General features: G+C 40.8%; 1 protein-coding gene across 9 annotated transcripts in view; it reads right to left on the reverse strand.

The window, feature by feature from the left end:
* The window catches only part of Sdccag8 (SHH signaling and ciliogenesis regulator SDCCAG8), a 196,834-nt gene that overhangs the window by 69,649 nt on the left and 101,360 nt on the right, over positions 1 to 25,825 (reverse strand). For all 9 annotated transcript variants that reach the window (XR_002384506.2, XM_021231888.2, XM_040738916.1 and 6 more), the window contains 2 exons: positions 4,009 to 4,136; positions 1,882 to 1,990 (listed from right to left, as the gene is read on the reverse strand). Coding sequence is in view for 8 of the 9 variants with exons in the window: in XM_021231888.2 (XP_021087547.1) it covers positions 1,882 to 1,990; positions 4,009 to 4,136 (237 nt within the window). In the remaining variant the exon portion in view is untranslated. The remainder of the gene's footprint in view (positions 1 to 1,881; positions 1,991 to 4,008; positions 4,137 to 25,825) is intronic.

The following is a 25,825-nucleotide window of genomic DNA, read 5'->3' on the forward strand; positions in this document are numbered from 1 at the left end:
TGTGCTGTGCCAGCAGCCCCTTTACCTTGCTATGGGGTGAGCAAGCATGGGGTCGGGGCTCACAGCTGCCTTCCCCAGCTGCGGGTTCTTCGGCAGCTCAGTCACACACAGGTGGGTCTGTACTGAGCACGAGGGTTGTCCTGTGGTATTTTGTACCAGTACAGTCTAACCACTAACCACATACTATTTGCATTGGATTAGGCTATATAGGTAATCTAGAGATAATTTCAAATATGAGAGAGGAGTGAGGGTGTTTCTTAGTGCTGGACTACTAGCCTAGCACATGTTGGCTCTGGGTTCCATTTCTAACACCACAAAAATATGAAATAACATAAAAATATGTGGGAGAATACAGGCAGGTTCCATGTATCTACTACTTTGTTTTCTGTTAAGAATGTGAGCATCTGTCATCTGTGGATTTTGGTATGGTGTCGGTCCTGTAACCAACACCCTGTGTTTGTCGAGGGGTGACAGTACACAGTATGGGTACTTGTCATGTCTGTCATTAAATGTACTTTTAAATCCCCCAACCATCCTGTAACAAGGCTTTAGAAGTCCTTTTATAGCTGACAAAGTTGAGGTTTAAGGAGACTGGGCAACACAGTCAAGATTATACACACAGCACAGTGACTGACAAACCAAGACTCCAGTCCAGTTCCTCCTGAATCCCAAAGAGTTCCTTCCTGCATACTGCTTGTCACCCACAAAGGAACAGGCTGGCACCAGAAATCAGACCAGCATGTGGAGGGTAGCACCACACCTGTTTTCCCATTCACTTATCATTCATTCAATAAGTATGCATTGGGTGCCATCTATGTGTCAGATATGAAGGAGCATGATCAGTGTACAAAGCAGCATCCGGGCTGACAGGTGCTGAGGTTCAAGTTCATGAGTCTTGCACCGGGTATGACTGATTAATTTAAAGAAGGAAAACAGAGCCCAGGGACATAGTGCCGGTTAGCCCTGGCTCTCAGTTTAACTACTACGTCCCAGGAATGTCTACTTTCCTCAGGGATTTAAAGGTTAATTTTCCCCACTTAGCTTTTCCAATAATTAATACTGTGACCGAGCAAGCCTCTCCTCTCCTTGCCTAGGCTGGCCTAGAACTCCTGGGCTCAAGAAATGCTCCTGGCTTAGCCTGCAGAGTCGTTGAGACTGCAGGTGCAAGTCACTATATCCAGCAATTCTGAACTTTAATAGTATGCATAAATATCACCATGGACTTAAACACTCTAGACATTGGTAACAGCAATACCTAGGCAAAAACTCCTACACTCAAGCTATTCAAACAATTGTATTTTTTAATGTGTAAAGGAAGCTAATTACTGTCTTATGCTCTTGTGAGAGTTCAGTATGGATTATTCCATGCACTTTGCATCCTCAATGTCCCCAATGATTAGCATTAAAGACAGCTTTTGTGTGTTCCCAAAGAACTGTGGCAATAGATTAAAATGCATTCACTACCTATATCAACATAAGATTCTAAAACTGCTCGACCTATCTGTATTCTTTATTATGGTACTGGTTATTTGGCCTTTGTTCCTGAATTTTCATGGTTTTAAATTCTAAACATTATAATAAGCCAAGAAAGTATATATAACCATGAAAAGACTTGAAGTTGGGTAGCAGGTGGAGCTAGGGAAGGAGTGCTTGGTTACTGTACACAGGCCCTGGAGTCCATCCTTGCGACTGAAAGGGTGTCTAGATGGACAATCACAAAAATATGTATATAGAAACCTGTTTTCACAGAAAACTTACACCAAACAGATGACTAATTTTAATGTTAGATTACAGTACATAAAATGCAATTTTAAGGCTAAATTTTAGCTACCAACTAAACAGTATTCTGAGGATATTGTATAATATTGCCTGATCACCTACCTGCTTTTTTGTGACATTTTCTCCAGCTTCTTGGCTAATGTGCAGCACTCTTCCTTTAGCTTTGTCAGAAATGTATTCTGGGAGGTCAGCAATGAATACTGTTCATTTTCTAGAAAATAACAATAACCCCATCAACACGAGGTGTTTGTGGCTTTGCTCTGCATTGCCTTCCATGTCCTGTGCCGAGCACTTCAGATCACTGCACGGCCACCAGACCACTGCCGGTGTCCTAAGTGAAAGGACACTGAGTCTGGGAGACACTTCTTTTCACAATATACTTGTACACCCAGAGTAATTTTGATCGCATCAGCTTGTGTAACATTTTAGCATGCTCATAAACTGTCAAATATCTCAAATGAAGTCATAAATGCTTGTATCTTTGAAGCGTGCAAGATATTATATTTTTATTTTGACAATTTTACTATAAACAGTGTCAAAATTTCTCACAACCAGATAAATCGAAACTAAAACCGAGGAATTCTCTGTTATACTGTAGTTGGTGCTCAACACTTCTTATCTCATATTTTACCCTCTTGAAGCCTGCATATTCTCCAGTTATGAGGTAAAATTACACAACTGTCCTTAAAAACTTGATAATACTTTAATGGAATTTGTTTCAATAAAGTTCCAACCAGGGACTGAAGAGACCGTGATTTGTGTGTATTTGCAAAATAAAAGATCTTAAAGATGATTTTTAACAGTTAAAACCTTACCCAACCATCAAATTCTGCCCAAGACTCTCGGACCAGGATGATTCTGTTAGCAGTGGGCCCAAATGGCAATTTCTCCCATGAATTTCTCTTTGTGTTTTAGTAAAAAAACAAAATCCAGAGAATTTTCATTTCTTCTGGCTAACTGCTGAGAAGAAACACTCTACATGAGGCATCATGATAGCTGCCTTTTTAAGTAAATAAATCATTTAAAAAGCAAGTAAATCATTAATGATCAGTGTCCATAGGCAGAATCATTTTTTACCATACAATTAAATACAATATGCATTAAATCCTATGAAATTCATCTGTAAGTAATTTTTTTCCTTTTCAGCTAATCATTGGGAGGAAAAGTATATAGCATATAAAGCAAAATAAATCAAGGCACTAAAATGAAGCAACATTTTTTTCTGGAGGAGACAGGATCAATTAAACTTTTGTTTTAATGGTACAATCAGCGTGGAGTATGTGGTGTGGAATTATAATGACTGACACTGTCTTGTTTTGACTAACACTGTCTGTGAACACACAACTCAAAAGCGAAAGAGCTACATAACGCTCTGACTGCACACATCAAACTGCCTATTTTCAAAGTGCATTTTACTTTCAAATTAAAGGTAAAGAGTTACTGGCCAACTCAGTCTGCAGAACAGTGCCAACGTGATGAAAGATGGCGATTTTTAGCCAAGCTGCCAGCTGTGGTCAATGCCTTGTATTAGTGAATTTTAACAGCAGTTGTGAGAAGCTCAAGAATGCAGAGGATTAAGCATCACTCTCGACTGCATTGGGGGAGGTGGGGAAATCATACAAATGCTAAAAATGTTCGAAGCTGCAAAGATTAAATAAAGGAACATATCAATTTGGAGCCACTGAATTACATCCAGCTGCGACAGTGAATTAAGAACCGATTAATGGCTAAAGCTTTTCTCTAGTTTGGATGCTGAAGCAAACTCATTAGGCTTTTAGAGTAGCTATAATGTGTGTACTGTGGGAACTGTTCAATGCTATTCAGGAGACTCTAACTGTAAGCTCAGAGCATTTCCCGCAGAGCTTCTGATGCTATTTTCTTTATATAACATGTGTGCCTGAAAACCCAGCCAAAAACAAGCCCTTTGTTTTTCTACTTTGTTGTGGTCTCTCTCAGCTTTACGTTTCTTGAACACAGGTAAATAAACTCATAATCCAGATGGTGCAACAGATGTGAGAGCAGCACTCTGAAATCAACAGACAGTGGGCAATACTTTCCATTTTCTCTTTTAAACGCTAACTAATATGTAATTCGGAATCTCCGGTGTAGTTAGCATCTGCTCCCTTCGGCCAGCCAAAGGTTACAGGTGTTCCTGATGTCATTTCACAGTAAGGCGTGGGCCTGGCTTGTGAGCAAGTGCCCAGGCTCTAATCTCTCCCTACCACCCACCAGTTTTGTCGTGCTGGGCCTCCATTTGCCGTATCTTCTGTGTCAGCTCCTGCTCTCTCTGCTGGGCCTGAAGGGCTTGGGCCTTTGCTTCGTTACTGAGGCTTTGCTGAATGCTATCTTTTTCCAGTCTGCAGAACAGAGAAACAGACAGAGACGTAATCGGCAGGTGCACAAACCTCCATCATTCCCCCACAGACCCCAGACATCAGACAGGTAGTAAACTAAAGCAGCAGAAGCTAATCTTTCTGTAGTCTCCTCTCCCCCACTCTGCTGAAGACAGACAATTCAAAGAACTATACAGTGTACAATTCGTACCAGAGGTTCAGACAGACTCCAGAGTGAAGCTTTAAAAATTCAAACAAAACCGTAACTACTAAACACTTGTATTTTGTAATTGGTTTTGTGTGTGTGTGTGTGTGTGTGTGTGTGTGTGTGTGTGATTGTGCAGGTGTAAGGGCCAGAGGACACCTTGCAGGAGTTGGTTCAAGGTTGTCAGGCCCTTAGGCTTTTCCTTATAAGCACTTGTAAGTGCTGAGCCATCTTCCAGTCTTGTATTTTGCGTCTTCACCGCACACACACTTTTCGTTGTTGTTCTATCCTTCCTGTCTTTGTAGTATTATTAATCTTTAACCTTCTGAATGGTTACTATTCCCAAGACTGTGAAATTCTAGGAAGAACACGACTTAGTTCTTAGTTTCAACAAAACTTATTTTAAAGCTAAGCCTTGCAGACTACTTCTGGTTTTGTTCTGAGATGTAAGATATAATTTACTGGAGGAGACCAGAGAGGAGGGGCCAGCACTACGTGCCTGCTTTCACATTCATATGTCTGGCTGCAATCTGTGAATGGGACACTTCATAATAAATTGCCCTTTGGGGTCATGCTGACAGGATTGTAGGATGAAGACAACCTCCTACCAGTGGATCTCTTTAAAAGAGAACTCCTTTTGTTGTTTCGTTGAGACTGGTCTCAGGTAAGCAGGGTGGCCTCTTCCAACTTGCCATGTAGCTGAGGAATACCTTGGACTGATGAGTGCTGTTATACACACGCACCATGGCTCCCAACTGTGTGAGGTCTGGGCGCAGACCCCAGGGTTTGGCGCTTGTCAAGCACTCTACATCCCCGTCCAGAGAGGAACGTCCTAAACAAGTCAAGTCTGAGCAAGGGCAAGGCCCTTGTTGCACCAACATTGTCCGCATGTTGCAAATCACATTTGAAACAGTTGCTGGGTGGGTTCTTCAAGCTCTATGAGAAGCAACGTGAGGGTTTCCTTCAATTAAGTGACTCAGTTATTTCAAACTCCTGATCTCCTTGTGGGCATTTCTCATCCATGCTGCTTTAGTTTACTAATTGAGATATTTACTGCCTAGCCTTTGCCAAACTAAAAATAAACAATCCATAAAGCTATCACTACCAGTCTATGTACCGCTGTGGAACTTCAGTTCACTGGCTTCTAATTATACGGCAACATAAGGAAAGCCTGTACTCAGATTGGTCAATGCATGTGGCAATGTTGTAGTGCAAAGTCCCAGAATGAAAATACACCCACACCTCACTCAAAAGGAATCATCAGGGGTCCATGCTACATGTGAAATAAGGTCCCTTCTGGTACTTCTAACAACAACACCCCCCTGGATGTGGTCCAAGGTCTTGTCTCACACTCAGTTCCAAACTAGTATATCGCAACAAATGGATAGTCAGACGAGGCTACTTTTGCTTCCCCTTCACACCACGTATTTTCTGGCTAAGGATCATTGCACATGTTTCATCCCTTCTTGGAATGCCCTGGTCCACCCACCCAACCCCCTACACGATGCATACACTACACGATGCCCTCTTGGGAAAACCTCAAAATCCTGCCCATCTTTCTCCTGTCTCTCCCAAATCAACTATTCAGACCTGGATGCCCTTAGTATGTGCTGTGTCCATCCTATAGTGGTATCATACATTTGCTATTGGTTTTTATGTATTGTCCTTTGTAATCTTTAGCTTTCACTACCCTAAACCCAGCTCAGTGCTCAGCACATGGAAAGTGGGCAGTGCATATAAAAATGACTGGGTTTTCTTATACCCTGCTTAAGTTGTGGGGCTGGGAGCGGGAGGGTGTTGGAGAGGAGAGGAAGGCTTCAAAAGGGGGATATGTCTTTGGGTGGAACTGGAGTCCTCTGTAAACAGGCAAGACTTTCTTGGACCGGTTAGAACAGATTGCTCAACTAGATCAGCCTCAGGAGCATTGCATGACATAGGTCAGGCTGCTGACTTCAGAGCTTGCACTGCCAGTGAGGAGCCATAGCTGAGTCTGAGCACTAGGGTCCAGAACAGAGGCTGGCGTGTGTAACCAAAATGGCCACAAGACTCTCTGCTGGACGTGTATCTGAGAAGGCCCAGGGGGCATAATTCCTAATGCCAGCAGCAATGGAACAGAGATTGCATGACACAAGCACAGAATAATGGCTCCCAACATAAATGACAGCAAAGGCCAGCAGTGAGAAGCTGCCTACTAAGTGACACTTTGAACTGACTAGAGAAAGGATCGCAGACTGAGTTCTCTTTATAAAGCTGTACAAAAGACCTCTCGCCACAACCCCCACTCTCTCTGAGGAGGCATGCCTGCTATTTTCTATGGGATAAGACGCGCTGTTTTCCTGCCTCCATCCTCCTTCGGCAGCCACCATTGCCCTCTCCCCGTGTAAGTCTTTCTGATTAGGTCAGCTTCTCATGGAATCTTGGGACATCAGCTATGAAAGGAAATCTCATTTTCTTTCACGTAACCTTTTCATTTTAGAGTTGAACAACAGCAAAACCAAAACTAATTCAACTTAAAAACCCTGAGGGCCATAAACAATTTGAAATCCACTCATAAGCTACATAGTGAATGACTTTAATGCATAGGTAGGAATAAAACTATCTTTGCTCAAGGAAACTTATTTTATAACACACTAGAGATAATGTAATAGTGGACCTAAAGAATTAATAAAAAACACTCAGGTATCCAAGGAAAAGACTGAAGAATTCAAATGATCCACTAAGTATTTATCATTATATTTGTGCAAGACGTTATACTAGGCATTGTATCTAGTAAAAATAAACATGGCTTAGTGGGCCTTGACTCTGGAAGGGATTTCAAACTGGACGAAGATAAACAATAGACTGATGGCATTAATACTCCATGAGTAAAAGGTATGAGGAGGAAGGCTATCAAGGTGGAGAAAGCTGAGAGACCAACTAGCCTAGTAGCTTGGTCATCTCACGAAGACAGCTCAACCAGCACCCCTCCCCCAAGTAGGTTTGCTCTCTGTGGTTCTCTCACAATTACTGATGGTCAAATTAACAAAGCTGGTATTTAACCCTATTATACAAGAACACAAGAGATAATGTTAAAGAATTTGTTAGTAAGTATATTCACAGTGGCTAAAAACTGGAAACAACCTAAATAGCTACTACCTGCTACATGAATCAAGTGTGTGAGATACTTAGCCAAAGAGAGCCTAGAACCCCAACGAGAATGGGAGGAGCTATGATACATACATCACCTGCATGACTCTACAAGCAGCAAAGCCATTTTATAATATTGTGAACTTAGCACTCTAGACTAGTAACCCTAGGCTACAAAAGATCACAGTTCCAGGCCCTGTGGATGAGTGGGTGGGTGTGAGCAAAGTTACGGGCTGACAGGAAGGGGTCTGTGTCACAGCTGTGATAGCTCAAAGACTTCATGTGCTTCTTAAAACACATTTAACTACACACCTACAATTTGTGACTTCGGCTATAACTCATGGCTATAACTCCAGCATTGGAATGATTGAACCCAGCTTGTACTATATTGTGAATCCCTGTCTCAAGAAAATTTAGCTTTTATTGTACTTAATTTAGTTCAATAAATTTAACTTTCAAAAGGAGTAAATATAAGAATGGGGATATTTATCTCCATTCTTCAAGTTACCTAAAATAGCTGTGATCAATGTCCTAGGCCCCTTCTTTTTGTGATAGTGTTGCAGTATTTAGTGCCAGCTGGCCTGAAACTATGTAGACCAAGCTGTCCTCGAAGTCAGAGAAATCCACCCACCTTTGCGTGCGAAGTGCGAGGATTAAAGGTGTGCACTACCACTTCAGGAATTGTTTTTAATAAAAGAGAATAAAAAGGAGTGAACAGTTACTAGAAAGGCTTCATATAAGCCAAGCTGTCAGTGCTATAACACACCTTTAATCCCAGCTCTCAAGAGGCAGAGACAGGTTGATTTCTGTGAGTTCAGGGTCAGCCTGGTCTACATAGTGAGTTCCAAGACAGCCAGGGTTAGATAGAAAGAGCCTATCTCAAAACAAAACAACAACAACAACAACAAAAAACAACAAAAATATCCAATTAAACAATTATTAGGTCCCTCCTTTTCCAATTACAGTTCTGGCTTGACTATATTTTCTAAAACAGCCACAATGATGTTTATAATTCTGTTTTCCAAATTATTATTTTCTTGCTATTTTACGTGTAACAGAACTAAAGTGACCCATTAGATAAACCTCAAGTTCAACATTAAGCCTCAGATTAGAAGTACTGTATGACCTGGTAGTGTCACCAATACCACCTGCCATCCACCCCTCCCATCTACCACATCTTTTGTCACCTTTCCTCTGAGATCAGAAGTGTCACTACTAAACACACAATACCCTGGGAGTACAAGGTGTTTACTTCCAAAGCATAGTTTAGAGCACTTTGTGGTAGTCACTCCTGTGGTTGAAGAAACTTCCAAGAAGCTGGGATTTAGTCTGGTGGTGAAGCACTTGCCTGGGATTTAGTTCAGTTGTAGAGCTTTTGCCTAGCATGTCCTGTCTTTGACATCACCGCCATTACCACCACGAAAAGAGCATCAGCCATAGCCAAAACTGCAAGATTTTCATGCTAACAAAAAACTATTCTGGAAGGAATATAAAAAGAAGTGGAAGGAGGAGCTTGGTATAGGTGGTATTTTGGACAAATGATACCCATTTGATGTGGGATGTCCTTCTGTATGCTGTGAATATATGTTGCTTTTATTGGTTGATGAATAAAGCTGTTTTGACCAATGACCAGCAGAATATAACTAGGTGGGAAATCTAAACAGAGTTATGGAGAGAAACAAGGCAGAGTTGGGGAGACATAATGTGGCTGCCAGAGTAACAACATGGAGGGCATCACCGTAAGCCACAGCCATGTGGCAATACACAGATTATTAGAAATGGGTTAATTGCCGGGCGGTGGTGGCGCACGCCTTTAATCCCAGCACTCGGGAGGCAGAGGCAGGCGGATCTCTGTGAGTTCAAGGCTTGGCTGGACCGACAGCCTTGAAAACAATACAGAGAAACCCTGTCTTGTAAAAACCAAAAAAAAAAAATGGGTTAATTTAGGAAGAGCTAGCCAATAACAGCAAGCCTGAGCTATCAGCCAAACAATTACAAATAATATTAAGCTTTAGAGTGGTTATTTGGGAACTGGCGGGCAGGATAGAACTCTCCAACATACCCATTTGTCTCAGATTGGTAACACTAGACTTGATCACTTAATCTGTATAATTAACATGCTTGAAACAACTGTTCTTGGGGCTGGGAAAGAAATCTCTCATTTGTAGAGGTAAGCATTATCTATTATAGACATTTTCACTATAGTCTGTTTTAAACTACCAGAGATGTATCTCCGGCCTAAAGGCTGGGAAGAAAAACATATGATTACTCACATGAGCTGGTATCAGGCAGCCTTACAATGGTTGGGGTTGGGTGATATCTCAGGTTTCTCCTATAGGATATTAAGGCTCTCTCCGTTGTGATTAGGAGGCAATTAGAAGATGCCGAGATTATGCAAATATCACATTGTATAACATTTCACCTGCTAGTTCTACATCTGATAATAATAATGCCTTTTCTATTCCATGTTCTTTATGTATATTAGTTACTGCTAGTTATTGTTCTGTATGGAAGAAATTTCCCTTTCTCCTTGATGAGTTTCCTGATCTCATTTGGAGTTCTGGATTCTTAGTGTATTATAATGGTTTTTGATTGTTTATTTGAAGACTCAGCTCATCCTGAAGTTGGGTAGTGGAGTCGCCTTCAAACTGAGATCTGTCACTAGGGCAAGTTCATTGCAACTGTGGAGACACTGCTAAGTAGCCTAGGTAGGCAATGTCAGGGCACGAAATACACAAGTTATAAATATTAATACTATTAATAGGATGTAAGTATATGTGTACATCATCCATATGAATAAGTGTGCATGAATCTGAACTCTTCAATTATAATCCAAAAACACAGAATCTTATCTCTCTTCTTTTCATAACTGTAATTTTTGTGCTCAATAGCGAGAAACTTGGCTCCTATTATTTTAAACATATTCACTGATTTGTTCAAACTTGGAAGCCACATAAAGTTTCAAAACTGCTAACAACAGAGCAAATATACCACTTACTAGAATTAAATATTTGCTTACAGTTCTGTTCTGCACATTCTTTTTACTAATGCATACACTTCATGAGGAAAGCTCACAGAACTCAAGTCACAGAATGGCATCTACCTCCTCATTATTTGTAGGCTGCTAAAAAAACAAGTGTTTCTGTGATACCAGGCTCTTCATTCACAACAGGTAAAATTATAAAATCCCCCTCAGGGAATTTATCATTTAATAAGCTAGCATTTATTAATGTTTCTCATAAACTAAGTTCTTTCAAAGTCATCATCTTTTATACAACCCTCCAACCAACACCATTATATAGGCTGTCCTTTTGTTTTCACTTAATAAGGGCCCTCAAAAGTTCCTCGGGTAAGAGTGTAACCTTAAATCTCTGCCTCTGATGTTCAGGGATTTACTACACTTCAATCATTTATAAGAGATGCAGAGAAACTATGAAGGGTTACAGGGACTCCATGAGTCTCATTTTCAGTCGTCCACACATGTGACATATCCTGAAGGTCACACCTAAGGTTGTTGGTCCTAATTTCCCAGTTGTCCTGTATGTGTGGGGCCACTTCTTTCTAGTGCGTCTGTCTTGTACAAAGAAATACACCAGTCTCTGCAATAACATTCAGAGGTATCAGGAACACATTTTCTGTCTCAAGCTGGTAAGACTTCTAGGAGAGACCGAATGTGTGCATCTATCTGGAAAGTAAATACAGAGAAAACTGATCTTTGTTTTCTCATGAATGTATCTATAGAACCTGAAATTGTGCCTTATACAGTTGTATAGTCAATAAATATTTAACGGGCAAATAAACAGATGAATGGATAACTGCTAGTAGAATACTGTAAGGATCCACCCTGATGCACAGGCTCTTTCTACTGACCTGAAAAGGTGACGAGAAAATTCCCATTAACTAAGAATTTGATTTTGCTTTATCATCATTATTATTCAAATTACTAGCAACACAAACCAATTGCAATCTTAGCAGACAGCATGGTGTTTTCCATGTTTTGGGATGAACAAAGTGACTGTTGCCAGTACCTGGGTACTGCCAACAGTGGCTGTACTCCTGTACTAGAGTAAACGTCAAAACTCTGGAGAGGAATAACGAGGAAAGGTCTCAGGGTTCCACATCCTCCTTCCAGTGGCAGCCCCCATCTTTACTACTGTAAATTACGTTCATTTTCCTCACTGGAAACTGTGTCAGAACTTCAAGTGCAATGTTGAGCTCTGAGCCTCAGATCCAAGCATGAGTCAGTTCTTGGAAAGAAAGCAGAAACCAAAAGGAGGTCAAATTCTTTCAAAGAAATATACACAAAGGAAAGGAAATGTTCAACAGAAACATTTCTGAAAATACATCTCCTTCCAAAAATGTTCTTACAGCATTTCCAAAACATTGAAGAACTCACCTTCAAGGCAAAGGAGGTTGTATGCACACCTAGATAGTGCCTGTTGATATTAGAAACATTCTATTCATATTTACTTATTCTCCCCCCTTCTCTCTCTCTTGGGGGGGGAGGTGTAGCCTTAAACATACTAGGCAAGACTCTAACATCGAGTTACACCTGCTCTTCCTTAGAACCCATCATAGACTCTGGCTTCATCCTGTAACTGCTTGTGCCTTCTGTTTCACAAGGCATAGTCAGATGTATCAACCTGTCTTTTCTTCCAATAAATTTAGACTTATGGAAGAGGTGCTCTTGTTTAATAGGAAGTACCTCAGGCTCGGGGGCATTAATATATTTCCTTTCTCTCTCTCTTTTAAATACTTACTTTTATTTCTGTGTATGTGTATGATGTATGCATGTTGCTGGTTGTGGAGGGCCTGAAGAGAACATCAAATATCCTGGTGCCACAGTTACAAGGTGGTTGTGAGCCAACTGACACTGTAGGTTCTGGGAACAGAACTTGAGTCTTCTACAAGAAGTAACAAGCTCTCTTAGCCACTGAGCCACCTCCCCAGATCCACAGAGGGATTTTTCTCAAAACCACCTGCATATCTAGTTAACTAGCAGAGCTGGAACTAAACCTGTCTTCTGCCTCCAAGTCCAGTGATCTTTCCATTCCGTGATACTGCCTTATACACAGGGAGTTCATGTTTAATCAAATAGTGCAATGCTCATTCCGCAAACACTTGAGCAATTACTTTATGCCAAATACAAAATTATGGAGACGGATCAATACAAAAGATCCAGACCATGCTCTCAAAGAGTTTTAAGTCTAGTCAACAAAATAAGCAATGTTTTCTCTTTAAAGCTCAACTACCAGTAAATATTGAAATTGGGCTAGATTCCTGGGGTCACTCAGGAAGAATGGACAGGGGTGAGGAGAGGCTAGTGACAGAAAGGGGTGCTGTCTGGAGGCTTATACAATGAAAGTCTTGCAGGCTGAGTAGAAAGTCACCTTACAAAGAACAGGAAGAATATTGTGACAAGAAAGCGGGCAGCATGTGCAAAGACCCGGGGAAGAGGGAGAGCCAGGTGCCTTTGGAAAATGCAATCATCTGGCACAAATGGAGGTTGGAGTATGTATGTTGTGGGGTGGCAGTGAGCAGTTGGTGGAGGGGAGATTATTGAAGAAAGATGAGACTAGAGATGGAAGCAGCAGCCAGAACTTGAAGCTATTTTTAAGGCCCTCATCCCGAGGGAAATAGGGAGCCAATGTAGGGTTTCAAGCAGGAGAGTGTTGTGATCACACCCGTGCTTGAGAAAGATCACTCTGGCGGCAGTGAGGGAACAGATGGGGAAGGGACAACATTAGAAGCAGGCAAAGCACTTATTACTACAGCAATAGTAAGAGCAATTTCTACAAGGGCTTCTTTAGATGTGGTAGAAACCACAGGTATATCCTTAGGCTAAATGGCCATCAGATGCACACTTCACTAGTTTTCTATTTAACTTTCATTGGCCCAGGCAGGGGTGCTTTCCTGAGGCATTAAGTGATGGCTGGACAAAGTTCCTCTGACTGGAAAGCATTTCTCTGGCCTATTTTACGGTACCATGTGCTCAAATTTCCACACGAAAATGAATGTAAATCTGCTATTACATAAATAAGTTAGATGATTTTGACTTTGCATTTTCACATCACCAAAAATTCCTATTTTTCATCCATAATTTGTCCATGTAAACTGATGTCTTTGGTCCACTTACACTTTCCCCCACCCCTGTGAAATATCAAGTTATTTAGGTATTCCTCATAATCAACTCATCTGGTGAATAACTTCAAATTATATACATATATATATATATTACAATGACATTTCTATGATCAAGTAAAGGATGTATATCACTCTAAAAAATGGCTTACTGAAGAATTCCAGTTGCTACTAAAAATCTTAAGTTATTTAACAGAGTATGCAATCACATGGTGAAGATTTGGGATCATTAGTAGCTATTAAATTTATTGACAAATATGGCATAGCACGAAGAATTATTAGTCTGGAGTGTCAGGACAGAGGTGTTTCCTTTGAGAGAGCATTTCAGGTAATAGAACACTGGCCATTTGCAGTAGAAACATGTTTATAATATATTAACTATGCCAGTGTTTTCTTAAGCAAACTACACCAAATCATAGACTCTCATTTATAATTAAGGCCCATAAGTGAACACAAAGTCCTCTTGAAATAATATATCAGTGTCTAGCTATGTTTCAAACAGAAGAATCAGCCAAGGGTTAGAAGAAGGGAGGACTGTTGTAAAAAGACAGTAGAATTTCATTATTGTTTAACTTGTAGCCCTTCTAGACAGTGTGTCAGTCTCATTATTCCTTAACTCCAGAGCTGTTGGCCAAACAATCAGTGTGTCTGTGTATAGGACTTCCTAGTAGTCTTAGTAACAAAAAGAGCAGCTCATTTCCAATGCTGAGGTGACATTTGTGTCACTTGTCAACCATAGAGCTGAGAAGTACTATGCTTCCATGGGGGCCAACAGACCTGAATGTCCTCAGGTTCCCCTTGTCTTGTTCTTCTCAACAAAGTAAACATTTCTTTTGTAATTCGAATGTCATGATTTGGCTTTCTTTGTTTGCCTTTGTAACACTTGCTAGTGACAATGTCCCCACCAATCTCCCTCATCAGCCCTCCTGCTACCTCTCTTCTGTCTCCATCCTGATGACCAGCTCCTTTGTCTACCCAAAAGCTATTTTGAAACTCACTTCTATGTTTCTACTTGTTAAGCACGCCCCAAGAAGAGGAATGTAAGCAAATGAAATCCCATAATACCTCTGAGAACACATGGGCTTTGAGCTACCATCTCTCCATCCCGCTGCTCACAGGAGGACTGTGGCATTCCTTTCGACACAGGCTGCAGAACTTAAGAAAATGGGCACTGGTGACTACCAGGCATGACATCAAAGTCCTCTGTGTGTTAGCTCTGTGCCCTAAGTGTGTCTAACATCTTACTCAATGAAAAAATAAAATGGGATCACTCATAGTACCTCTCCTTATGGAACTATGCAGATAATGGGCATACAATCCATTACACATATTATTATTCCCTAGAAGGGGACTATACAAAGTGAAGCAGTAATTATAATAATCTCAAAGGCAATCAACCTTGAGGAAAAAGAAAACCTTCCATCTTGCAGCTACCAGCTACACAGGAAATGTGGTAGTGCACTGTGGATGTACATGACCTCTGGGGCACACACAGGTCTAGGCTGAAGGCCTGGATCCTCTAAGGACTGTGTGACGCTCAGGTGGAACTTCATCTCAGTCATCTCATTCAAAAACTCAAATTGGATGCTATGGGGTCTCCACATGAAGCAGATGGCAACATCTGGTCTGGACCACCACTTAAGGGGTGTCTAAACCTGAGTACTAGACTAGTATCTAGTTATTTTCTTTATCAAAGTTACTTTCAACAACTTATAATATGTCAAAGATGGGCGGTAAGATCTAGAACCCTTAAACTATGATGCTGGTACAGTCCATATGCTCATTTATCTTATTCCTCCTCAAGAGATGGTGCATCAGAAAAGTAGTCAAAATGAGGCTTGGCTACTACCAACAAATTAATGAAAAAGCTGAAATAACTATTTTATGGGAGAGGGACCTGGGACTGACTTGTGAAGCAACCTCGTTTCTTATCTAAATTTAAACTGGAAAATAAAATATATAAAAAAAAAGAAACCAAAAAAACTCAAAAAAAAAATAAAACACCTTGTAACCATAGAAATAAAAATCTAGGTGTAAGCTCATACAATATAAGCGTATTATGTTACATATCTAGGGTATAATAAGCTCATACAATACAACTGTCATCTACATTACATGCCTAAGGTGTAAACTCATACAACACTTGTATCTATGTTATGTACCATAGGAAAACTTAGGGACAAGAGTTTACAGCTACTAGACGCTAGTATAAGAGGCTACTGAGCATCCGAGATGGAGTTAATGGCATTGACATGTGCCATGAAACAGACTCAGATGGTGAGTGAGCACTGCAGGAAAGGAAAAAGAGGCAAAAATATCTTCAATGTGTTATCCTGATCACACGTAAAAGTTGAACTCTTTCCCTACTATTTAATTAAATGAACCACACCATTAAAATTAATGTTACCAGCTTCCTTTTACTTTTAAAAATGTGGTTATTTGAAAATTTTTTAAGCATACATGTAGCTTATTAGCAATTTGTGCTTTCTGTGTGACTCCCACGCTGGTCTATCTAAGCAGAACTCCTTGGTCTACCTCCCATAGCAAAGCACTATTGTTAGTCCAGTGTTCCACAAAGAAAAGGAAGTGTACTGCTCAAAGATACTATGAGTATATGCCTTATGAAGACACCAAAATGCAAAATCTTATTAAAAGTGAAAACTATTAAAACAAAATTTTGATCTTGATAATGTTCCCATTGAAGGTAGAAGAAAAAAAAGCCAATTCCAACAGGACATGGAGAACAGCTAAGGCTGAAGTGTGCACCACATTGCGTGAGATCAACGATGAGGCAGCTGATGTAGCCCAGTGGCAGACAGCATGTCTGGGGTGTGCGAAGCCCTTGGTTTTACCCATCCCCCCCCCAAAGTGTATTTCTTAGCTTTTATAAAATAAAGCTGATTTTAAGTAGTTTTCAAAATATAACCACACACTTAAAATTAAATTACAAACCATATTAGAGAATTTTTCAATGGTAGCAAGATCTCTATTTCTGTACATGTATTGCAGACTAAAATAGTTGGAAAATGTTTATCATTTATCCATCTCTAATTATTAAGTGAGAAATAACAGGTTATTGGAGAGTTTTCTCAGCGATGTCTGTGCTCCGTTTCCAGCAATTATGCTCCCATCCTTGGACATTTGTTTTTAGTAAGAAATGAACTCTTTCCAAGTTCTCCTAGAGACCACATAGTTATCAACCTGCTAGCCAGCTTAGTGAACCATCCCTGCCTGGTGAGTTAATCTTCTGCCTTTGTAGTTAAAGCTCTTCTTATGGTACATTATCTGCACCTTGAGAAATACAAATAAGCCAGTGAATGCTTTCAAACTCCCATAAAAAGCTGTAGGGTTGAATTTTAGGGAGGAATCTAATTTGAAAGCCCAGAAAGAGGATAGAGTGGAAAAGCTAGGGCGACACAGACTAAGTCCCCTGAGAGTCCCAATTGCAGGCAACTCTATCATTCAAGAGGACTTTTACAGAGAACTCACTGATAGAGTCTGCTTCAACTAAGGATAAATTAAATGTGCTGCCCACTGTATCTGCAGAGAGTTCACACACAGCAAGTGCAGAGCTGCTTACTACTCATGGGGCGCTCCACTTTGGTGTGGCGCATAAGCATAGACAAGGAAGTAAAGGAAATTCTGCCTCAGTCCAGCTCAGGGGTCTGTCCTTGTCAGCATCATGTAGACTTGCCTAAAGGTTTATAGAACAAAGTATCCATACTAACAGTTCATTCCATTCAATCTCAGAGTCACATTTGAAAAGTTTCTAAATTCAACCAAATGGCTGTTAATTATATGAATGCCAGTGTTACCTTCAAGAACGCTCATAAAAGCAAAATTGTGGCAGAGGACAGGTGACTGGCGTGGGAGCGGTTAGCTACTCTCTGGGTGGCGGTAAAGAACCTTCACACCCTGCATCCCGTATTTCAGAGGACTGGCTAAGCGCAAAGTGGAAGACACCACCTTCTCCTTCTATGAGCTGCACAGCTCAGCACAAATGGACTGGTAAGGCGGAGCAGGAGGCGAGATGCAATCATGAGGACTAAGAACAACAACAAAAAACCCATATGCCAGTTTATAGGTTCCTACCATAAATTAACTCAGTTTTCCCTAATGTGAATCTTTAGAATCTCCCTCTAGGAGATATGCAGAGACTTAGCAGAAAAGTTCCACAAGGTATTATAACATACTACAGGCTTTTATTTACTTACTTGACAAGTTGTGCTCTCAATTAGTCCAAATGAATAGAACTTGTAGGGTACAGGAAGAGCAGTACACTTAGTAAGGAGATGAACAGTCTACTTCCTGCTGCCACTAAACAAGTGTGGCCTTGGGCAAACCACTTATCTTCTGTGCACTTCAGTTCACTATTATAGCAAGTGCTGGATTAGTTAAATGCTTTTATTAGCCCATTCATTTAGTAAGAGTAAGTGTGTAACTGGTACATAATGTTTTCCAGATTACATGAACAAAGATACCCATACATAAACTTACAGACTTTATTTGCTACTGTATCTGATATCCGTGAAGAAGGACTGTGGCTTCTACATTTCAAACCTTAAGTGGTGCCTGGTGCAGCTGGAATAAAACATGTGCTCAATCAATGATGATCAACAGTAATCAAGCTGTTATCACTTCATTGAAAAAAAACCTTGCAAAGCCCCCTTAATTAAAGGCTCCAGATTCCCTATGCTGGATACAGCTAACTTGACTTATTTGGGGGAAGTTACTGATTCCATCTATGAAGGACAAGCAACCAAATCTATGGGTTATGTGTTACGTGTAACACTAATTGCTGGAGGACTTTTTCTCCCTTGTAAGTTTCAAACCCAGAGCCCATGTGCATTCTAGTTCCTACTTCCTAAAGCCACACCATGCTACAGGCACTGATACAGGAAGACAGCCAGTTACTTTTGACAGGAAAGGTGGCATAACCAGCTCATTATAAATGAAGAAAATGTACTGCAGTCATTTTCAAGTAAAACTTGAAATCATGGACTATTTCTCCTCCCAAACAGAGCCTTACCCAACTAAAATGAGGCCATAAGTGCTGAAGTATACAAATAAATAGCAACAAATGAACACCTTCCTCAATTAATAAAGTCGGGTTCTTAATGCTCACTGGCAAAAATGTGTCACAGATCCTAGATTACCTGGAAATTCAAAGTGTTCCAAACATGCAGACTTAGGCGTGCTCTGCCCAATCCAGACTGTTCTGGGTCAGGAAGTGTGCACCCGACACTAAGTTTCCCGTGTCCCTAGTTTCTTTGAAAGTAGGCAGTCATGTGTGAGGATAAATCACCAGGTCCATTTTTGTTGTGTCTGAGATTCCTTCCTAAATAGCTCCTCCTCTGCTGCCATCCTCTCGTTGGGACCTAACATAGGAAACTTCAAGATAACGTGGGAGACAAAGGCTCCTGCAAGCAGCACGCATGTGTGACCAGACAGACTAGCAAGGACGGAAGAAAGCTCAATTTTAAATTGTCCAAGAAAACAAGCACAGCAGACCTCTTTTCTTGCTCCACTGTATGTTCTCCCTGTGTCCAAGTGTGCCTCAGTGTGCAGGTGTCTGCCTGGGGGCAGGTCACTGAAAGGTCACAGAAGCCAGGGCAACCTTAGTAGAGGCCACTGACCGGCAGTTTGTCATCAGCAAATGTGTATTTGCAGGCATTCTCCTTGCTGAAATACGATGCTGGACTTCACAAAATGAACAGAGACTCCGAACAACAAAAACAACCCACAGCATCGAGCCTCACATCGTAAATTTCTTAGATATTACAGATGTCACCCAACACTGCATGTATTTGCTTCCCATATGTGAACAAAACTGAAGCATCACGAGATGAAACCGAATGGAACGCTAACCTTCACTTTATTTTTTCTTTTCTTAGCTGACGACAAGATTTTAGTATTATCACAACGGAGCTTCAGGCTGGAAAAAATAAATTAATGGATGGATTTTAAAAAGCTTAGAAACTTAAAAAAAATAAACAACTTTCAAATATCTATACTTGATGGTGCAAAGAGCCAAGATGAATGTATTTCAATTGCAACTTCCAAACTCAACTCACAAATTACTACCATTATGCTAAGTGTTAGCTACCCCACTGTGCAGTTTTGCTTTGTGAATTTTTACCTTCCTCTATGAACACTTTTAGCCACTGATCGCACAGCCTTTCAATGTTTTCTGCCTTTTCCTTTAAATAAACTGGCTGTGGCTCCTTCCATCTGGTTCCCCTTCCGTCAGCAACCCTGCACCTGTTCACACCTCCTCTCCTGTTGGATTCCACTGAACATTTCCTCCTCTGCCAGGGCTATTCTGGCACTCGCAACCTTTCTGTCATTCAATCCATCTGTCAGAAGTGAACTTTGTTTACCGCAAGCTTCTGCTTTCTTCTTCAAGAAGCGAAGCCCCTCAAGGTCATTGTCAAATGAACTGTCGGCATGGATTTAAATCCTCTACTGCCAACCAGCAGAAGAGAGGGTTCTGTTGTGCAATTTACTTGTGAAAATTACTTTTGGGTTCGGGAAGACAATAATTTGGAGTCAAAGTAGTAGAGACAGGGTGTTTTAATGATCATTTGTAAAAGCAGACAGCTGACATGTATTTTCTTCATGTGTGTCTGCACTTCTCATTATATTGAGTACGAACTATATGTATCTGAAGCAAAATAAAAGTTTTAAAGTGAAATCAAAATATCGCAAACAAGCTTACACTATGTAAAAATTGCTACATAGTATGTAGCATTAACTTGAGGGATAAATATTTTCACTAATGAATTAGCCAAGGGAGAAAGTATTCCAATTAAGAAATTTTACACTGAAAGGCTTAAAATGTGCAAATATGTACCATTTCAATTATAAGCTAAGGATTAACACACAGCTCCATCACTGCTTTGAAAAACTTATAATCCAGAATATACACATTAACCCATGCACATTTTAAACCTAGCACTGAGAAACAAGGCTCTGCTTAAATAATAAGAAATTAGAGGCTGCCAAGCAAACACAATCCACCTAAAGAAGTGTAAGCTTCCTGACAGATCAGCTCTGGGAGGGAACAGCAACACACAGAAACAGAGTGGGAACCGGACGCCGGCTGAACCGTTTGCCATCTACAGCTACGGGTACCAGGCTACAAGACAGACACACAGAACCCCTGAGCTTTCATTATTTGTTAGTATTTTTAGATACCATTGCGGTCCAGGAAGAAAAACAGCAACTCTGTTCAAATCTATCAACTCAAATTTAAAAGGAGAAGTTGTTCTTTAGTTATGTAACCTGAGTCCTGATACAATGCACACCTAAATATGGCATGGTGGCATTCACTCAGGGGGCTGCCGGAAATTTTGTAGGATCACCTTGAGATTCCAACGAATCTCAGACACTATGTTAAATCCAAAAGTCTGCAAATTTTTGTAAATTCCTTGTAAATCAAAGAATTCAACTTTTCTTTTAAAAACTGAAAGCATGTTTTAATACATAACCAGTCAAGAAAACCCAGGGAATTTAAATTTTGAACCTGAGGGTTTTGATTGGTTAAATATATACAATTTATACATCATGTTTTTCTCAAAGCACTTTTCTGGACATGTGAAGGAAAATCATTGTATTGCTAAATACAAAGCCAAACAAAATTTACAGCTTAAGATCTAACTGAAGGGACATATATAGTACCAATTCCCAATACATTACTATTATTTATATTCTTATATAATATGCAATAATATTTAATAGATGGATTTTTGTACTGGAAATATAAGAGCAAAGGGGAGTATTCTTTTCTTAATTCCCTGCAATATATTTCAAATAGTTTCTACTTCATGTGAAGAAAATTTCAAAATTGTATCTGATGGATCCAGCAAGCTCAATACCTTTCTAAATTCTTTTCCCCTTTAGTGTAATCTGTGTGTTTGACGGGAGTTTGGTCACCTGGATCCCTGCTTCTGGATGGCACTGAGTGAGTGCTGGTAATTAGCTCGCCTGTGTGGTGGCCTCGCTACATGAAAGGAACTAGAACTAGCGGAGTGCTAGCCATAGAGGCTGCTTGCAAAGAACCCTGGCTCCTCAGAAAACTGCCTTTCAGAGAGACACTGGCAGCCTTCTTTTGGAATTGACAGATAACAGGAACAAATGAGAAAAATCAGTGAGCGTCAGCTTCACTTCCAGCAGGCATGGGCACCCGAATGCACACCCGAAAACACGCTTCCCTTCTGTGAAACACAAGGCACAGACAAGGGGGGCAGCATCAGGCTACTCTTACAGTGGGACTCACTTAGGAATTCAGAGAACACAAATATTTGTCTGCGTAACACTCAATGTGCTTATTTTATCTTCGAAATGGTAAAACTAGGAAGGAGAAAGTTTAGTTTGATAGCAACACCTGAGACATAAATTCTACAAGAAAAAAAAAAGGCACCACAGTAATGTTGCCAGGCTGCAGTCGGGAAGAGGAAAGCCGTTTCTAAGGGCACTACTAGGTGAAGACGGGGCTGATGCCGTTCATCTTTAATGTCAGCTTCCCTAAAGCAGCATATGGGTGTAGGATGGAAGGTAAAACACTTAAGCTCCTTAATAAAAAGCTGATGTTAGCGTCTCTTCATTCTGAACATGCCTGGTTGTTCAGCTTTTTAAGAATTACCCAGGCTAGAGATGCTACCGTTTCCCCTAGCTCATTGGTGTTTATCTGCTGGTATTATTTTGACAACAGAAGACATTCATTTTTCACCCCTTCATCAGTTACCTGAAGGCAAGACTTGTTTTGAGACATAAAAATATTGCAGATCTGTGGGACAAAGACCTGAGATATTTTCATAGACTTGAGGGTGAAAATGGGTTTGCAAGACTCTGTTAAGAATTAGAGGAGACTAAATGACAACTTTTAAAAATCTGCCACAATCATTTACTAATGTGCTGTTATATCAAATAAGTCTAATTTTCCGACAGCAGCAGATTAGATTGATTGCAGAAATTCTGCACAAATAGCACATGGCTATGCTATACCACTGACTTCAACCTGGTGATGCTCCCTCCCCCTCCAAAATGAGTAAACTGAGCCAAACTATAATAAACCTTCTGGAAAAGAAGGAGAAAGAAAGAGACAAGTTTGAAAACAGATGTCAGAGACATGGGTATCACTGTCAAAGTCATGGCATTTGCACAAACGTACTGACCTATCAAGAAGCATGGCTCCTTAATGCACAATTAAATTTAACAGGTTGGATTCTCGTTTTTTTGCAAAATAATTGCTTTTTGTTTTAAGGTCAGGGCTCTAAAGTATGCTTAGATTTTCATCGTTCAACCTACAATTACATGGGGCAAAAAAGGAAGAGCAAGCGGCTCTGAGTCCAACAGAGCTTAAGTCGGGCTACGAGGAATTATTAAGGAGACACGCACATATCATCTGGCTGCTTTTAGTCTTCATTTGTGAGAGGCATATGTGGTAGAAATCATCAGAAAGTCTTTTCTAATTTTAACTATAGTCCTGATGCTGCAAACTGATGCATAAAATATATAAAATGATCACTCTGTGTGCCCCAACGGAGACTAGAATGGCAGAGTCACACATGCTGCAGAAATCAAACTTCCTCGGAAGCTGACACTGAAAACCCATGCGATGAATTCAGAGATGGACAGCTCCCCCGTTCTCAGTCTAACACTCAAGCCCCCCACAAGTTTGACATAATCCAACTCAATTCTCCTTTCTGCACAAAAGTTTCAGTTCATCCATAGATGGGAAAGACATTGCAAGGTCTTCTCTCAGACCAATGGGCACACCACTGCAAACATCATGGCACTCAGCTACCCCGCAGGCTTCCTCTCTGTGGTCAGCCTTCCCAGCTGCCCTATCTGTTACTGTCTGATTAGTTCTGCTAAGGAGCCCCTCCCCTGCCAGCTTTCAGTGCCATCTGTTCTACACAAGATGGCTGCTGCCCAGCAACCTAACACTGCCCTCCTACCTGGCACCCGGCTACCATCCTTACCCCAAAGTGCTAACACAGGTTCTCGCTGCTGGCAGAGTCAGGATTTCATTACTACTACTTTGACAAGTGCAGGGTTGTTTGTAATTTCTCTTTTATCCTGATTTTGATTGTACAACCACCTCCCACTGATTCGGTTTGCTTCAGTTTTGTTGCTCACAGATTTTACTCTCCACATTAATCTCCCTCTGGCATGTTACTGCATCTGTTCCCTTCTTTATTATTAATTTTCAAATTCCCACCATTTTTGACAAAAAGGAGGTAATCTACACTCTGTTTCTGCCCATTTCATTTTCTTTAATTTGGAAGATAAGTATGAAAGCATGCCAAAGAAGTTAATTCTCTGTTAACAGTTTGTTTTCTGGCATCCCTGAGCCTTTGTATATGAAAACCAGATAGGGATAAATGTTGACGGAATCACAACAACAGAGTTGAAACATTGCTGATTCTAATGCAAAGCAAACATATGAAACATTGTCTAAGAAGTTTATTAGTGACACGAGTTGTCTCCTGCACCATTATTCCCTCTACTTTTAACAGATAATCCTTTGTGAAAATCACTCTGGGTGCGGGATCAAAATGTGGGCTCCTCTGCAGTTCTGACACGGGCTGTCTTCTGCTATAGATGGATTTCATTATTCCTTAATGGGATTACCCTCTTTCCTCAGCCACTAAGACTCTGAATCAGTGTCTCCTTTCAGAGACAGGTAAAGAACTGAAGTGCCACCAGTGCACACAGCCCAAGTTAAGGAGCCCCTGGGTTGCAATCCTGCTTCCATTAGTAAAGGGCAGTATCAGGAAGGGATGGATAGTTTTCCCTCTCAAGACAAAGACTGTGAAGTCAGGAAATAGCAAGTAACATACTTAGCAAAATACTCTTCGTAGCCTTAATTTGTCTCATTCTACAACCTTGCCAAAAGGACTAGAGAGTAATGGATCATGCCCTTAATTGTCTCAAGTGTCTAGACAGAACATTGTGACAACTAATTAGCTTATTTTACAAGAATTTATAGTAAAGCATTGAAGTCCCTGAACAGATCAAGGAACAACCCCTCTGATTTACAAAGTTTGTATTCACATGATTTTGTGTATCTCTTCATCCTCACCAAGCCACAGTTAAGATCTGTAGGAAATGAAGAGCAGTTGGGGGTTTTCCCCAAGGTGAAGAAACAAGGACATGTGTCAAGATCAAGTGAAGCAGACCTGCTGAAGCACACAACGCCAGCCCCTGGAAGGTTTGCAAGGGCAACCCACTTACAGCACCTCCACCCCCATCTACAGCGATCGTGACACGTTACTTTATTTTGTAGAAGTCTTTTGCTAGTAGAAGTACATTTATATAATATCACCCCCTCTACCTTTTGGTAAATCTCTTAGTCAGAAATGTAAAGACAAAGAAGTTTCCAAGACCGACTTCTTACAGTATCTTCTCTGGAGAAGCAATCATTCCTAGTTCCCAGAACCCTGTACACCCCAGGACATGGTCAAAGCAGGAGATACTTAGTTCTGAAGCAGGTGATAGGAAGCATGTTGGGAGAGGTCACACAGAGCCGTGGTGGAGCACAGACTTCCCTAGCTAGATGTGTGCTTGAGAGGCTGCTCCTAACGGTGGCTTCAACCTACCATTGGATACTTGGCTCTGAGCTGAAGTTGACTGTAACCTGCCCCCACTTGCGTATATGGCTTAACAGTGCAGCAGTGTGAGCCCCATGAGGCAGGCTTTATCTGAGTCGGGTTACTGAGGAGACTGAAAAAAATCTCCCAGCCTCTCAAACCATCTCAGGCTTTTTAATAAGTTTCACTTCTTGGGTTTTTCAGCCAATGACTCATTGTGTAATAAATGTGCGACTATTAAATAAAAAATGAGCAATGTCTAATAATTGACCTACTAATCAAATCCAGTTAGGAGGCAGGTGGTGGCTGAGAAGAAATGAAACATCATTCAGTCACCTGACTGTTTTATTCCCTCCCTTTTGTCTTATGACAATATTGGAGAACAGACTTTCTTTTAGTAAATCTCTCAGTCAGAAATGCTCTGACTTGGGAGTATTGAACTAACTGCCTTTCCCCTTCTATTTCCACTGAACTTGATGCTCATTGCTGTTGAGTCAGGCAAGTGGTGTGGGCCATACTTTCTCGGTTTCCTCTGGGCTTCTTAGAAAATGAGTTGGCTGCTGCTGCCACCATGCTCCAGGCTGTGGGCCTGTGTGGCAGGGGAGAAGAGAGCATCCCCAGCGTCGATTTTCATTGCACACACA

This window comes from Mesocricetus auratus, unplaced genomic scaffold, assembly GCF_017639785.1.
Source record: "Mesocricetus auratus isolate SY011 unplaced genomic scaffold, BCM_Maur_2.0 Super-Scaffold_100676, whole genome shotgun sequence".
Taxonomy (NCBI): Eukaryota; Metazoa; Chordata; class Mammalia; order Rodentia; family Cricetidae; genus Mesocricetus; species Mesocricetus auratus.